Raw genomic sequence first — 17202 nt, forward strand, 5'->3', positions numbered from 1 at the left:
GAGTGGGCCTAGAAACACCATGCTAACCTGCCAATATCGCTTCTTCTTTTAAGGCCAACAGTTTGATAAAGTTGCTCACTCTAGCATTTTAGCTTGACCCAATAACATAAATTGATGCTCTGTTTGTCTTGCTGGAAAACTTTCTGTAAAGATAGTTTTCCACATTTTCCAGTGTTTGGTAGCACAAAAAAATGGTCAACGAAAAACTATATTTAGTCAATGGAAAACCCTAATAAAAATAAGGCTTGCTTTTTATAGGGTGTTTTCCAATATTTTTTTTTTTGGAAAACAATCTCTCTCTCATGGTATGCTCTCTCATTCTTTCTCTCTTCCCTTTTCTTTTTCTTTCCTCACACCCTCACTGTCACTAACTCTGGTCTCTCCTCTTCCACAGATCTCTCTCTCTCTCTCTCTCTCCATATTTCTCATCCCCTTTATAACACAATTCTCTGATTAGATTTTTTTTCTCTCATTGCTCAATAATTATTTCATTCCTCTCTACCAACTTGCAAAAGAGAACATATTTGCAATGGTAATTATTTCAGTCATCTCTACTGAAATCCCAATTCTTTACTTTAAATTTCAAACTTAATTTTTTTTTTTCTCTAAGAAATTTTTGGTTTGATGGATTCCAGGTAGAAGTTTTTTTTTTTGCACATAAAAGTACTAAAAAAAGAAAAAAAAAAAAGAAAAAGAAAGAATGAATGAATGAAGTAAAAGATGAAAATTTTAAACATAGTGCCTATATGGCTCTAAATTGCTTTTACATAGGATAATCTTTTTTGTTGATAGATACATTATGTAGATACTATGTAGTGATGATATATTATGTAGATACATTATATAAATACATAATTATGAGTAATATTAAAGACTTATGGTTGACCATAGTAGATAATTAGTGTACCAACAAAAAGAGTAGACAATTAAAAATTATTGTTATTTGTACTTATTAAAGACGTATTCCCCTATCAATTTTATGTATATAGACAAATGGTTGATATATATATATATATATATATATATATATATGTGTGTGTGTGTGTGTGTGTGGACGTTCCCGTCCATATATATGAGCAAGATAAGTGGTAGAAATCATGAAAATTTGACAACTAATTTTGATTGTATCTATTGTCAAAATTTTAGTATGAAAACCAAATTCATTCTTGGTTTTTTATTATTATTTATATTGATTACGATAGTTGATTTATATAATACACATGTTTTAAATTACACAATAAATATAAAAAATAAAAATAAACCATTTTCAAGCACATTTTTAAGGTCGTTACCAAACACTGGAAAATGATATAGTTTTCTAGAAAATGCTATTTGGAAAATGAACCATTTTCCAGAAAACTTTGATGCTGAAACAAACAGAGTTACAAGAAAATATATTGATCCAAATGGAGGTAATGTATCGCCAAAATGGTGTAACTGGAAGTAGAAACTAGGATGGAGCTAGACAAGTACCATAAATTCATTAAAAAGTTATTTTTCAAAAGATATCATTTGTTTGTATTTTAGAAAAGAACATGAACTCATCTTCAAATTGGGCAACCTTTTATGTTCGGAGCTTGTTTAATTTCATGAATATGGATGAAATCGAGAAGGGGATGAATAAGAAGCGGCCAATGCATATGAGTGGACCAATTGATAAAGACTTATAGGATTTTGATCAACAAATAGATTAGCCAATATCTAATGGAATTAATCTGATGCTGTTCATTATATAATGCGAGTTTGGGGGCAGACTCATCCTTGTAGTAAACAACTTGTCTATAGCATTTGCTTCCCCCTCTTGGTTGCAATAGATAAAATAACAAGTTCTTATTCAACCATTTAGGCATACGATCATAATGGAATACAATTTCACATTAGAGCCAGTTAAATTTTTTGGTATAGGGGATTCCTAATTAAAATCCAATACCATCTTACGTACTTGTATTTAAACGGTCCAAAAGTGGGTCCTTAAGATTTAACTTTGAGGTCTGCCTTTACAATTTCATCTACACCAAGACATGCATCTAACTATATCTAACCTTCCCCCCCCCCCCCCCAAAAAAAAAAAAAAAAAAAAAAAACCTATATCTGACTCCTCTAGAGCACATAAGGTTATTATGTTGCTAATCTTCAATAACATTAAACTAAGACAGAAGTACAATTGCAAGGTAATCCTCCCTACAAACATACTCGATAGGAGGTGGCCTTTATTGAAACAGAAAGACTGATAGGAGCTTATAACAAATTTAGCAACTATATGAGCTGCAGAATTGCAGTTTCTTGGGACCCAACTGAACTTAAAAGCAGCATATGTACCTTATAAACAATACAAAAAGCATGCAAAACCGGGCACATGGTCAAGACAAGTATGAAGATACCAAGTCAACCAAAGTTGTCACCAATTACAACAAAGGGTTATCTGCAGGAGAAGGGCATGTTAGTGAAGATGGATTTAGAAATGATGAAAAACTTAGTAATTAGTGAGTTGAGTTTCAGTAATGATCACGAGAAGAACAAAGTTTATCCAAACAAACACAGTGAAGGAAAGTCTGAGAAAGAGAAAGAAAATGCAAGAGAGAGAGAGAGAGAGAGAGAGAGAAACTGATTTTGTATTTGAATTATAGAAAATTCTAGATAGATTACACAGATGCTCAATTAAGCTGTTTATATACTACAAATCTTGGAAATTAGGGATTTAGTTGAGCTGAAGACAACAAGTCCACGCACCAACAGTAATAGATATTTTGAGCAAGGTATGATGCGCACCGTTTCAGTAAGTAATAGAGGAAACCAATAAGTAAAACGGTGCGTTGGATAATACTCTCAAAACCATTTATGAAACGGTGCGTACTGGTTCGTTCTCACTATTCTTCTTTCTTTACAGGTCTGGTTCTCTTCTTCATAGGTCTAGTATTGTGTTCAACATCCCCCCTCAAACTGATGGGGGAAGAATCAATTAGTAGTTTCGCGTGATGAAATAGAAAGGGCGGAGCAGGAAAAGGCTTAGTAAAAATATCTGCAATATTATCCTTGCCAGACACAAAGCCAATTTGTAATTGCTTGCAAAGAACTTTCTCACGAGTGAAATGGTAATCAACTTCAAGGTGTTTGGTGCAAGAATGAAACACTAGATTCGCAAAGAGGGCAATGGCAGACACATTGTCACACCAAATAACAGGAACTTGAGAGAGAAAAATATTCAGTTCAAGAAATAAAGTGAGAAGCCATGATGATTCAGCAGCTGTAGAAGCCAAGGCACGATATTCAGCCTCGGTGGAGGAACGAGACACAGTGCCCTATTTCTTGGCAGACTAGGAAATAGGATTGGGGCCAAGAAATATGAGCAACCCAGTAGTGGAACGATGATCCGTAGGATCACCAGCCCAATCCGCATATGAAAAGGTAGTGAGAGTCAAAGGGCCTAGTGTAAAAGAAACCCCAAAATGCAATGTTCCTCTAATATAACGGAGAACCCTTTTAGCCGCCTCAAAGTGAGTTGTTGTAGGATTACTCATGAATTGACACAACTGATGCACACTAAAGGCAATATCAGGGCGAGTGAAGGTGAGATACTGAAGAGCACTAACCATGCTTTTGTACAGAGAAGGATCTGAAAGGGGAACCCCATCACGAGGAACCAAACGAGTAGAAGAACATGAGGGAGTCTTTGTAGGCTTAGATTTTTCCATGTGGAACCTATGCAACACATCAGAAGCATACTTGGATTGGTGAGAGTGAGACCATATGAAGACTTAGTAAGTTGGATGCCCAAGAAGTAGTTAAGGGACCCCAAATACTTAAGCTCAAACACTTAACCAAGAGCAGAAATCAAATTCTAAATTGAAAAGAATCATTCTCAGTGATTATGATGTCATCCACATACAAAAGAAGATAGATGATTGTCTTGGCTGAACAGAAAACAAATAAAGAGATGTCTGTCATGGAAGAAGTGAAGCCAAGATGAAGTAAGTGAGATGCAAACCTCTCAAACCATGCCCTGGGTGCCTACTTAAGTCCATAGAGTGACTTATGTAATTTACAGACATAATCTGGATGAGCAGAATCAACATATCTAGGAGGTTGTTGCATATAGACCACTTCTTTCAAAAAACCATGGAGAAAAGCATTTGACACATCAAGCTGCCTCAATTCCCAATTACAACTAACAGCAATACTCAAGACAAGTCTCACAGTTGTAGGCTTGACAACAGGATTGAAAGCCTCATGAAAATCTACACTAGCCTATTGATGAAACCCCTTAGCAACCAACCTGGCCTTGTATCTAAAGATAGACCCATCACTATTTAATTTGAGCTTAAAAACCCACTTGCACCCCACCAAGTTAACATGAGGAGGAGCAGGAACAAGGGACCAAGTCTGCTGCCTCTGAAGTGCCTGAAATTTAGCATCCATAGCCTCACACCACTTGGGATATTGAGAGGCAATTTTGTAGGAAGGAGGTTTAGTGTAGGAGTAATCAATGGTAGCTTTATAACACAGTTTAGACTTGGGTTTGGTAATCCCACTTTTGGATCTGGTTTGCATAAGATGGGAATTTAGAGATGGCATAGGTAAGGGCACAGATGAATTGATGTGAAGAGGATGAGTAGATATAGAGGCAGGAGAAGAATGTGAGATAGTATTAGATTGAGAAGATGGTGTATCAGAAGTGGAGGAAGACATAGGAGTAGGAGACACAGATGGGGTTGAGGTAACAAGTGCTGATTGTGAAGTGGTAGAGAATGAAGGAAGTGTGGAAGATGGATAAGAACCCAGCAATGAGGGTTGATTTGTAGAGTGAAAGTAAAGCAAATTGGATAACCAAGCAGGGATAAAAGTGTGAGAAAAGGAAGACACAGACTGAGTAGATGGTAAACCGGGAAATTTAGTTTCATTAAAAACCACATGTCTAGAAGTATAAACCTGTTTAGATTGAGGATCAAGATAAGGATAGCCTTTAGAATGAGTAGGGTAGCCAATAAAAATACATTCTCTAGTCCTAGGTTCAAGCTTGTGAGCAGTGTAAGGTCTAAGATGGGGATAACATGCACAACCAAACACTTTAAGCTGAGTAAGGTCAGGTAAGGTGGAATAAAGTTTAAACTAAGGAGATTTCCAATTGAGAACTGAGGTAGGATGTAAATTAATCAAGGTAAGGACAGTATGAACTGCAAAGGTCCAAAAGGATGAAGCCAAAAAGGCTTGTGATAAGAGGGTAATTGTAGTCTCTATTATATGTCTATGTTTCCTCTCAACAACACCATTTCTTTGTGGTGTATGAGGACAGGAAATGTGATGTGTAATGCCATGGTTTAGCAGATAGGATTTGAATTCATTTGAGGTAAATTCACCCCCCCCCATCAGACCTAAAGGTCTTAATGGTTAAGGAAAATTGATTAGCAACCATAGCATTGAAATGAACAAATTTGGTAAAGGCTTCTGATTTAGACTTTAGTAGATAAATCCAACTAAATCTAGAGTAATGATCAACAAGTAGAATGTAATACCAAAATCCATTAATAAAAACAACAGGTGTAGGACCTACAAGTCAAAATGCACAAGTTCAAAAGGAGAAAAAGCATGAAAATCAAAATGAGGAAATGAAAATTTGTGCATTTTCCCATACAAGCAGTGAGTACAAGGTTGAGTCATAATAGTTTTATTATTCTATACAGAATGGACTCTAGGAAACAAACTAGTGAGAGCTTGATCATTAGGGTGACCAAGCCTCATATGCCAAAGAGACTTATTAAAAACAGATGATCTAGAAGCTTGATTACATGACTTAGATGAAAAATGTAGTGAAGAAGGTTGATGTGGATAGATGGGGTATACACCCCCTTCACTCCTGCCCTGGTAGAGAGTTTTCCCCATGTCCAAGGCCTGGATTGAAAAAGTATGTTCATCAAAATAACACCAGCAGTGATTATCATGACAGAGTTCATGGACAGATGCAAGGTTACATGCAATGGATGGAACTCTAAGGACATTATTGAGATGAAGATCAGAAAAAGAAGAAGAAGGAATGAGAGATGTACCAACATGTGTAATTGGCAAGGATTGACCATTACCAACAGTTAGATGATCCTGAGAGGTGTAGGGCTTGGGAAAACTGAGTTGGTTAAGGCTAGATGTTACATGATCAGTGGCTGCACTATCAGCTAGCCAAGGCTGATCTTGAGTGAAGCAGGCATTTGAAGCAGTGGCCATTGCAGCCAGCTTTGCAGGTGGATGTTTTCCTTGATAGGCATAATCCATCCTGTGATAACAATCCACAGCCAAATGTCAAACCTTACCACATATTTGACAATAGGTCTATCTGATCTAGCACCTCCAGAACTTCACTGACCCTGTTGAAAATGATTGAATGGACTGAATTAAGAGTGGAACTGTGAATTGAATTGTGGAGATGAACCATTGGATCCTCTACTACCTCTGCCTCCTATATTGTTGAAGTTACCTCTGCCTCTTCCTCTATTATGATTCTGATTATAGTTATGACCATTAGGTTTTTGATTGGTTGATGCAGCTAAGGTAAAAATAGAATCTTTAATTTCTAACCCTTCATTGAGAGCTTTTTCTTCAGCATTAAGCATAGTAGAGAGTTCATCAAAACCTAGTTGTGTGCTCCTGGTCCTAATTGCTGATCTAAATGCATTGTACTCTTTAGGAAGCCCTTTAATTGCAATGTGGAGTAATTCTTCATCATCAAAAATTACTCCAACAACTAGCAATTTGTCTCTTACAACTTTAATTTTATGAAGGTAAATATCTACTGTATCACCTCCTTTCTTCAAGTTGTGAAGCTCACTCTTAAGATTCTTGATGTGAGACCTAGATACTGATGAGAACCTATTTTCGAGTACCTTCCAAACCTCCACTGTAATAGCACATCCAACAGTAAGTGCGAGTATAGTTGACAGAGTTGAACTAATAAAGGTAAGCAAAGCTTTTCCTTTGATTTCCAAATCAAGAAATCTGGATTCACAATTGCAGTATAAGATCCAGATAGATCCTTGAGAAATTTCTCAGGAATTATTTGAGGCTCTTCAAGCAACTCATACAAAGAATAGGTTTCAAGAATCATAGTAATCTGATGCTTCCAAACTATATAGTTTGTATTATCTAACTTCACAGTCATCATATTGTATATATTAGAGAGAAGTAGAAGAGGTTGATTTAACAAATTAGATGTTGTACTAGATGACATAGAGGAAGTAGATGAGGACGATGCCATTGTTGAAGATGAGGTTGCCATTGTTGAAGATTGATTCGTAGTAGCAGTTGCTTGCTCTGATACCATGATGAAAAACTTAGTAATCAGTGAGTTGAGTTTCAGTAATGATCACGAGAAGAACAAAGTTTATCCAAACAAATATAGTGAAGGAAAGTATGAGAAAGAGAAAGAAAATGCAAGAAAGTGAGGTAAGAGAGAGAGAGAGAGAGAGAGAGAGAGAGAGAGAGAGAGAGAGAGAGAGAAACTGATTTTGTATTGAATTATAGAAAATTCTGGATAGATTACACAGATGCTTAATTGAGTTGTTTATATACTACAAATCTAAGGTAATCACAATTAAATTAACTGCCCCAAATTATGCTGACCAACTCCTGGAAATTAGGGATTTAGTTGAGCTGAAGACAACAACTCCATGCGCCAACAATAATAGATATTTTGAGCAAGGTGTGATGCCCACCGTTTCAATAATTAACAAAGAAAACCAATAAGTAAAACGATGCGTTGGATAATACTCTCAAAACCATTAATCAAACGGTGCGTACTGGTTCGTTCTCACTATTCTTCTTTCTTCACAGGTTTGGTACTCTTCTTCAAAAAACTAAATTTGATAGTAAAAAACTATTTCAAATCTCTTTTTCTTTGTTCTTTTTTTATTGGTAAGGTACACTCTCATGCACCTTGTGAGTCGTAAACTTGCGAGCTTACACTCCATTCCATTATTAAGGAATAATCATTCGCCATTTGAGCTAGAGCTAATTGGAAGTGTTTCAAAATTTACAAGTGTTTCTTTCAAGATAAAATTTTTGAGGTCACACTTTTAATAGAATTAGAAACAATCAATTATTTACCAAAGTTGGATACTATATTGACATGAGTGAGACATATCCTAAAATTTCAGGCAAATCAAGCCATGGATGAAGCATATTTATGAACAGTCCAAAATTTTAGCTTAATTAAAAAACCAGCTATAGTTATTTTATGAAGGTCAAATGAAGGTTTCTGTATAATGGTTGAAACAATTTCTATCAAATAAGGTGGTTCATGTACTTTGGCTAATTGATCCACCCCGTTCTCACTCTCTCCATATCATACAATCAAAAAATTGCAAAACAAATCTTCAAAAAAAAATCATTAATCATAAAATAGGTATGTCACGTTACCACCTAAAGAGTCTTTTCATAAACATAAAATATTTGTAACATACCTTCAAAAATTAGTTGCTAAGTTCCAGCACTACAAGAAAAAAGACTTAATACAACGAAAAAGTCGTTGCAATAACAACTAATGTTGTTATAATAGGTGTTAGGACATATGTGGTTCAATTGTTAAGAACACATGTCATTATTTTATGTAATTGGCAAATGGTTTGACAAAACGCACTTTACTTGTAATTGGATAGATCTAGGATGTTTTTGATACTTCAAGAAACAAAGTTTCAAGATCAAGTGTTAAAGCCATCCAATCTGTCCAAGAAACAAGCTAAAAAGTGCTCTTCATTAAAGCTCGACAGCTGGCTCGACAGCTACATCTATCGAGCTTTAAGAAGCTATTCTAACCCCGTGGCTCGACAGCTACTCGGCAGCACCTCGACACCTCTAGTTGTCAAGATTTAAGAAAAACAGTTTTTCAGTACTGTTTTGATTCTAATCTGTGGACATCTCTTTGGGCCTTCTTTTCTCATAACCCTAGACATATAAAAGGATTATTTTAAGGGCCGTCAAAGTAAGTACAAGTTGCACAAGCATTGAGCAAAGTCTGTTCAAGCAATTTGTGACTGGAGACAAAGTTTGCCCTAGTTCATCTCTTTGTGAAGAAGTTGCTGTGTCTTTGCACCATAGGGTTTTGTAACCAAGCATCTTCTTGTTCTTCAAGGTGAGGATGAACTGAAGAACTTTGCAGCAAACATCTTTGTTTGTGCTACCACGTGTTTACATGTTAATTTGATTAATTAATAAACTTGGCTAATTAATCAACTTAATTCATCACAAGGGGTCAATATGTTTTTGGCCTATCAATAGGTGTTATTGTAACGACAAAAAAGTTGATGCAAGCCGTTGTAATAAACTCCGAGGCAATAGGTTTATATAACACTAAATTTTTGTTGCAATAAATTCTACATATTGTAACGATTTACTTTGAAAATCTTGTTGCATATAGTTTGATTTTTTAATTAATTTTTTTAATTTAAAAATAAATAAATCATTTTTTAAATAATAATTTTTTCATTAACCTGTTTTGCAATTCAAAAACCATATCTAGGAACTATACTAACAAATTAAAGATATGCATAAAAGATGAAAAAAATTGAAATACTCTATTTCAATATGTATGTCAAAAAACACAAATATATACATAGCTTGTTGAATTTACATTCAATCACATAGTTTCAAAAATTATGCAAAAATCAATACAATATGAAAGAAAATTTTCTTCTCAAAGGTGTTATCCAAGCATACTTCACAACCATTTCATTGACTTACCACCTATTTTGGAAAAAAAAAAAGTATAAAGTTGAAAAATATCATATATACAACACAATGACACCAATATACACCATCATTGATTCTAAAAAAAAAACACATAAAACAATAGTACTTGAAGATTGTGCAATTAAACAAAGAAAAATTAAATTAAAAATTAAAGAGAACCAAAAGATTACCTGAAAGTTAGAGAGAAAATCTTTTAACTGAGAAAGAGTCTCTCTAAAGAGATTAAGAATTAAGAGAGATAGAGAGAAAATTTAGAGTTAGCAGATATGAGAGTGAGATGGAAATTTGAGAGATAAGTTTTGTAGTTAGTAGATAAATTCAAATTTTGAGATAGGCTTAAGAGAAAGAAAGAGGGAACGTGAAATGAGAAAAAAAAAAAAAAAAAGAGATAGATGTGGAGAGAGAGAGAGAGAGAGAGATAAGAAAATCATTGAGATAAATGTGGGTAAGAGAAAGAGGGAAACTAAGATGAAAAAAAAGAAAGAAAAAGAGGAAGGCGTGAGATAGAGAGAGGGAGAATTTGAGATTTTTTTAAAAAAAAGCAAAAAAAAAAAAAAAAGGAGATAGAGGTGGGTGATATAAAGAGGGAAAATAAGATGAAAAAAAATGGAAAAAAAAAATAAAGAGTTAGGCATGGGTGTGAGTGTGAGTTAAATTTGAGATGAGAAAAAAATAGGAAGATAGATGTGGTGAGAGAAAGTGGAAAATTGAGATGAGAAAAAATTCTTGTTGTAATAGTATATATATTACATCCATTATTTTATTTTATTTTTTTGTAATAATACTTGTTGTATTATGTCTTTTTTCTTGTAGTGCTCTCTCCCTCTCCTCTCTTAGACTCCCTCTTGTTCGTCTCTCTCTCTCTCTCTCTCTCTTGACCCTACCTCTCTCTTTGATCAAATCTGTGGGTTTCGTTTGTGTTGTTTGTTGCCGTTGGTGGTTTTCAATTGTGGGCATGGGTTGTTGTGTATAGGGGTGTCCACCCACCCGTAACCAATTTGAGAGCTTCGACAGTCGGCGGCGGGTTTCAGACTTCAAAAACTGACTCCAATGGGTTGATTGGTAGGTTCTCTTCTCTTAAACCCGACTCACTGGACCCAACCATAAAACCCAAAAAAATATGGAAACTCCAAGCATTTTTAGGCAAGTATTTGGTGAAAATTCATCAAATCCGACTAGATTTATGCCGGATTTGGCGAGATCTCACCAGATTCGACTAGATAGAAAAGTAGGAGGATTAATTTTCTCTCATATATGTTTGGTTGAGTGGAAAGAAAAGTAGATAGATGAAAAATTATGAAAAAAGATGGTATAAATTTATAATTATGCTCATATTAAAAAAAAAAAAAAAGTAAAACATTTTTTATGCTCATTTGTTATTAAACACAAATGTGTATAAACACTTTGCTTTTTTTTTTTTTTTTAATCACAAGCCAAAAGGATCCAAAACAAATAAAAAAAAATGAGAAAAAAAGGAAAAAAATGAGAACAGAAGAAACAAATAAAAGCAAAAGAAATTAACAAAAAAGACAAAAAGTGAAATGAGCACCACCAGAAAAAAAAAAAGTAGAAAAAAAAACCTTCGCTTGTTGGTGGCAAAGCAAAATTTTGTCAAAATCATGGTTCATCATTTTCGCTTCCATTTTCTCCCTAATTTGGGGAGATCAAGTTTTGGTGGGCTTAGAGAGAAAATAGTCGGGCCCTATCATTTCTCTACCCCCTCCCATCTCACCCATTTTCTCTCATATTTTCCACTCTCATTTTTTCAGCATTTTCAAAATTATCCCAACCAGACATACCATTAGATAAGAGAGAGACAAAGAAGAAGAGAAAGAAAGAGATATAGAGGAAAAATAAAGAAAGATTAAAAAAATAATATTTAAATAAAGTGTTAAAAAAATAAAATATTTGATATTGGATATATTGTAAAGTGAAATATTAAAATAGATCTTTTAGTTGCTCTTACTCCTGCATAACCCCTCAAATTCTCACCATTAAAAAAAAAGTAAATAAATGAAGATCAGATAAGATTTTGTACAAATCTAGAACACAAACTATATATCCAATGTCCATCCTTTTTGTTGGTCTGTCTTTCAAATCTCATATAAGAGCATTAGTACATGCACTACCATATGCCATATGTTGGCATATTTTACCATCAAAGCACAAGAAACATGTTTTATCTGAGCTTCTAATTATAATTGTTTTTACAATACTGCTACAATACCATCTTGTAAGTAAGATGGTACTGTAGCAGGCTTGTATAAATTATTTACTAATTTATTCTCTCTCCTTCATTAGCTGTCTCCCACTTTGTCTCTCTGTCTCCCACATTTCTCTCTCTCATTTCTTTGGTTCTCTCTCTGTAGCAATGTAGCCTCAGTCCCACTTTGTCTCTTCATCTCCCTCATGTCTATCTCTCTCTCTCATTTCTCTAGTTCTCTCATGTCTATTTAATAGATAAAGTAACTTTTAAGATGGTAAAATAAAGTTTTTTGAAGAAACTGGATGTGAATGCTCTAAACATGGAAAATCGACACACGTATGCTTTGACCCTGTACCCCAACACGCTTTTGCCTTCTTCTTCTCTTTTGAGTTTTCTTCTCTCATGATTGTTTTTGTTGACCAAGCTTATTCCTCATCTCTGCCACCATCGTTTCCTCTCCAACAGAAAAGTCCTTTGACTGCCACTTCCCTAACAACATTTGCAGTCTTTCATCCTCCTATGATAGAACCAATTTGTAATTGTTGATGCTTTCCAGAATAGGACTTTGGGTAACAAATTGGACTTCCATTTGGGTAGGTAACACAGAGAGAGAAAGAAAGATGCATCTATTTTTGTCAAAGATGATCACTCACTGGTTCAAGCATCATTACTTGGTAAAGCTTGAACTCGAAAGAATGAAAAGGAAATGGTCTTAGCATAACAGAAAAAGAAGCTGTGAGTCTTACAACCAAACCCTGTTCAGAGATTGGTTGTGGGCCCGTATGGTGTGGAAGGAGATATTGATTGTTCTCTCTAGCATTTTCTGCTCTAGAGGTAAATTTGATATTGGATTTTCCTTGTGTTTGGACTTGGGATTTTCCTTTTGTTTTGAGGTGGTTTAAAGAGTTTTTTTTTTTAAATTTTTTTTTATAATAGTTTAAAGAGGTCTACCTGAGGGTATTTCACGCTATTAGATAATAAAGTGATAAAGTCAAAATAAACCTAGCCACAAATGGGTTTATAGTTTACTATAATTTCTATAAAGTAATTAAAAAAAATATTTAAATGTAAACAAAATCAATCCAATCATATTTAGCACAAAATAAAAGTCAAGGTTACCGTGATTTCCTTGACTATGTATATGAGGTAACCTGTATGGCATAAACACAACACAAGGAAAAAAGTGGAAAAAAAAAATCAATGTTGAAGAGAGGGAGAGAGAGGTTGGTAATGACAAAGCCCCGGGAAAAAAAAAAGTCAAGGTTTTCATTATCAGGTTCCATTCGTTGATGATTCTAAAGAAAAGACGACGGTTCCATTCATAGATGCCTTGATGACATAAACAAAACCCAGGAGGATAATGGTTGTACGCAATTTTTTTTTATTTTTTATTTTTATTTTTGATATGTTGCAGCACACTATTTGAAAAGGATAATTTGAATTTTATTTGTTGAAGTTGTTATGTAGATTAAAGAATAACTATTAGTTAAGGATTTTTTAATGAGGAATAATTATTTTTTATTTTAAATAATAATTATATATAAGAAGAAAAAAATGATTCTTTGTAATAAAAATGCAACTATCAAGGGTTGGTTATTCATAAAGTATAGTTATTGTTATTTCACTAGAGGTTCTATTATACCAAACTGTGCTAATTGTGTTTACAAAGAGCTTCCTTAACCTCTCAATTACCCTCGCTCCCTCACAGTATATAATAAACGGTAGAGTAGGGAAGCAAAAGATAATAACTTGATAATTATTAAGATAAACTTTACATACCCACCCATACTAGAATGGCACAATAATTATTATCTCCCATAAAAATATACCAGCAGTAAATCCCATCATCATTATAAACATAGTGCTACATTATTAAATAAGAAACCAGCAGTTTATCCAGAAATAAAAAATAAAAAAAACCAAAGATTTTCTTTTTATCTTCAATATAAATGGGCCTTATATATATTTGAACATCAACAGACTTGGATCCTATTCAAGTCCTTTATTTTAGTTTATTTATTTATTTATTTGATGGACAAGTCCTTTATTCTTTAAGCAGATACTTATTTTGTCACCCCATTTATATTGGTATTGGGTCTATAAACACTGATGCAACATTATCTTTCATCTCTTTTCCAGCGTGAGTGTAGCTATCCTCTTCCTTGTAAAAGACATCTACTACTCGTGTAAGATTAAGAACACGCATAAGTAGAGGCATGGGAACAACAGTAGGTCTTATACACTCCTCATTAATGTCCTTCCATGCATTAGCAACTTGCCTGTTGAATTCATCATGGACTACTTGCTCTGAGACGCCATGTTGCTTCATGTAGCATTCGACTGCTGAGGGAGCATGTCCTCTCTCTTGCTCAAACTACATACAAAGTTTTTCAAAAGGGTAAGTAGAAAGTTGGAAACACATATGAAATAGACCTCTCACACTACCTTATGTGACTTCATGTCATCCATGAGTCTACAAACTACTGATGAAGCTTTAATAATCTTGGGGTTGCTGAAGATCCAATCAAATGCCTCTTTCGTAACGATGTCACCCATGCCAAGGAAAGAGATAGCTGTGAGCATAGGGTAAGCAGAACTTTTAAGTGCAACATGCATATACTCCTCCATTGTTGGGATGTAATTTTGGTATAACCATTTGGCTTCATCAAAGTAGGCCCGAACCAAATGTTTCATCTAAGGTTTAAACAACATGGATGAAATAAGTACGTAGCATGAAAAAGTAGACAAAAAAACATGAAAAGTTAAGTTGCTTGACGCTTACAGCATCTTTTGCATAGCTAACACGGTATGATCTTTCTTTCTTGGCCAACTCATTTTCAATTTCTTTGAATACATCAAAGAGTGCACGACAACATATTTGCATGTATTCTGGAAGTTGATCTATGCAGCTAATATCCCACCTGAAAATATCATGTACCAATTACAAAAGTTAGATTGACATTATACATCATAGTCTTAACATATATATATTAATTAACTCAATTTAGGAACCTCTCAATTGCTTCTGTGAAGGGTTCGAGTTCTTCAAGTGTGCCATAAGCATCATATATATCGTCTACAATAGATGTCATGGAAATAACTTTGGTCGATATTTTTCTTCCAAATGAATATTGGGGCTCAAAGTAGACTGAGACTATCCAAAAGTAGCATTCGACAATCCTATCTCTTGCAAAAGGTAGCTTCGTTGCAAAATCTAAATCTTTCCACCACCTACAATTTGAATATAACAATTAATAAAAATTGATTGTAAGCAACCAAATATTTATAGCAAAATGCTAGGGTTGCTATAAATTTTACTACAAAAAACTAATAAATTGTTGTATCAAGAATATGATTACTGCTATATACCACTTCAAAAATCTAATAAATGAATTTTGAATTAATATTTTGGGTAAATTACAACTTACACACACACACACACCTATGTTTTGGCCGAAATTTAAGTTGCCTACTTGTGCTTTGAAATTTGACACTTTACCTACCTGAGGTTAGTTCAGTTAGATTTTCTTAACCACTTTTTTTAAAAACATGGCTAAATATGTGATTTTGCTTCACTTTTATGTTTCTTTCCTCCAAAACCACAAAAAAACATAAAAATAGATGATCAAATAATAATAATTAAAAAAAATCGAGTGGAACACTTACATCATGGGATTTCAAACCACAGGTAGGCAACTTATATTTTGGTCAAACCTTAAGTGGGTAAAGTGTCAAATTTTAAACCACAGGAAGGTAACTTAAATTTCAGCCAAACTACAAGTATGTAAATTGTAATTTGACCTTCTTTTTTATTATTATTTGTAACACGTTATTTTGCAAGGTTTATATAGTAAAATTTGTAGTATACTCTTCATTATTTTCAAAAGTATTCGTACTTTGTCTTTTTGGATCATGGTTTTAGAACTAATTACCTTGTGATATAACTAAGTTCCTCTTTGTGCAATGACTGAACTAGATTGAAATCTAATATTGAAAGCTTGAGCAAAACTTTGTTATGTGAAGCATCTTGTTCATAGAAAGAAATATATCGCCGAGCCTCTAGCCGTGGTATGCCCTTGTGCAAGGGCTGCTTTAGGGCACAAGTTATTTGTGCTGCCAATGGATTGCCTATAAGGGATGCTGTGGACTTAAGGTGAGTGGTAGTGAACTCAAGGGCCTCATCAAGAATGTCTTCTCCATGCATCCTCAGATGGGTAGCTTCATAGAAGGCTAGCATGCCTTCAACGTTACTGGTCAAGCTTTCCTTGAATTGACCATCTTCATCTTTGAACTTTTTGAAAACATCTGTTTAGCAAAAACCAAACTTGTTTTATGGAAAAAAAATGTCTCTAACTTGCTATTACATGAAGAAATTAATCATACTCGGGTCTTACCACATGAAACCTTAAATCCTTCTTGGCGTAGCAATCGAAAACTGAGGGAAACTTTGTAGAGATCATCAACATCAATTTTGTCATTAAAAGTCGTGTATATACATTCTAGAGCTTCTTGGATTTCTCTTTCAAAGTGGTAAGCGATGCCAAGGCGCTGGAGTGCATCAATTAAGCCTAGCTGTTGTGAAAGATGACCTGTGGCAAAGACCTCATTTCTCACCTCATCTTTCAGCTCTTCAACTTCATGTACTTTACGGAAATGAATATCCTACACCATGAGTTGCATGAACAAATAATTATATTGTAACAAAAAATGCTAAAAATATTATAAATTTTACTACGTAATTTTCATAAACTAGGGTAGCAACAAATCGTGTTACCTTGTCCTCAGAAGTATTGTTGACGAAACGGTCGCCCCAAATGCTTGGATGGAAATTTGCTGTCCGGCGAACAACCTCTAATTTGGCTTTTTGGGATGGAGCCCCTGAGACTGGGATAGACATATTTTTTCTAAGTTCAAGGAGGAGTCTAAGTTTTGAATGGTATGATGGGATTTTTTTTCTCTGTGAACTTCTTGAGTGCGATGTAGAAAGCCTTCAAGGCCACGGTATTTATAAGCAATGGGGAGAAAGGTAGGTGAGTGAGCTTTATGAAATAGATTAGAAAAGTCAGTAAAGTACAATTTTTTAATGCATATTTTAGTTTGATGAAACATATAAGAGATCTTGAATTCAATTTTTGCCTACACCAAATATCGATTGATGTCTTGGGATGATAGAGCTATTGTCAGGAGCGGACGCCATAAGTTAAATCTCTCTTAAAAAAAAAGTTTGATGAAACATATGTCATTAGAATTATCATTTAAGTATAATG

At 34.3% G+C, this 17202-nt stretch overlaps 2 protein-coding genes across 2 annotated transcripts; both read right to left on the reverse strand.

Annotated features, from left to right (window-relative positions):
* Positions 1 to 3314: 3314 nt before the first annotated feature.
* Positions 3315 to 7306, reverse strand: LOC142639433 (uncharacterized). The gene is made up of 6 exons (XM_075813615.1): positions 7134 to 7306; positions 6464 to 6981; positions 6335 to 6353; positions 5677 to 6262; positions 4274 to 4926; positions 3315 to 3699 (listed from the first exon to the last, which is right to left on the reverse strand). The coding sequence occupies exons 1-6, from the start codon at positions 7304 to 7306 to the stop codon at positions 3315 to 3317; spliced, it is 2334 nt and encodes a 777-aa protein (XP_075669730.1).
* A 6668-nt stretch (positions 7307 to 13974) lies between these two features.
* On the reverse strand, positions 13975 to 16832 carry LOC142641473 (sesquiterpene synthase 2-like). The gene is made up of 7 exons (XM_075815913.1): positions 16710 to 16832; positions 16330 to 16597; positions 15868 to 16240; positions 14948 to 15166; positions 14718 to 14856; positions 14381 to 14629; positions 13975 to 14309 (listed from the first exon to the last, which is right to left on the reverse strand). Exons 1-7 carry the CDS (start codon positions 16830 to 16832, stop codon positions 14016 to 14018), a joined length of 1665 nt encoding a protein of 554 aa, XP_075672028.1. The 3' UTR covers positions 13975 to 14015.
* Between the last annotated feature and the right edge of the window lie 370 nt (positions 16833 to 17202).

The sequence above is a fragment of the Castanea sativa genome, chromosome 6, assembly GCF_040712315.1.
Source record: "Castanea sativa cultivar Marrone di Chiusa Pesio chromosome 6, ASM4071231v1".
NCBI lineage: Eukaryota > Viridiplantae > Streptophyta > Magnoliopsida > Fagales > Fagaceae > Castanea > Castanea sativa.

Bases quoted from the DNA above. Each gene is read 5' to 3' on its own strand.
- LOC142639433 (XM_075813615.1), bottom strand. From the start codon at position 7,306: ATGGTATCAGAGCAAGCAACTGCTACTACGAATCAATCTTCAACAATG. The intron at 4,927-5,676 runs GTATAGAATAAT...CAATCTAAACAG, and splicing joins TGTTTCCTAGAGTCCATTCT to GTTTATACTTCTAGACATGT. The intron at 3,700-4,273 runs GTTGGTTGCTAA...TGTGTTGCATAG, and splicing joins ATCTTTAGATACAAGGCCAG to GTTCCACATGGAAAAATCTA.
- LOC142641473 (XM_075815913.1), bottom strand. From the start codon at position 16,832: ATGTCTATCCCAGTCTCAGGGGCTCCATCCCAAAAAGCCAAATTAGAG. The intron at 14,857-14,947 runs GTTCCTAAATTG...TGATATTTTCAG, and splicing joins TTCACAGAAGCAATTGAGAG to GTGGGATATTAGCTGCATAG. The intron at 14,310-14,380 runs GTAGTGTGAGAG...CTTTGTATGTAG, and splicing joins ATGACATGAAGTCACATAAG to TTTGAGCAAGAGAGAGGACA.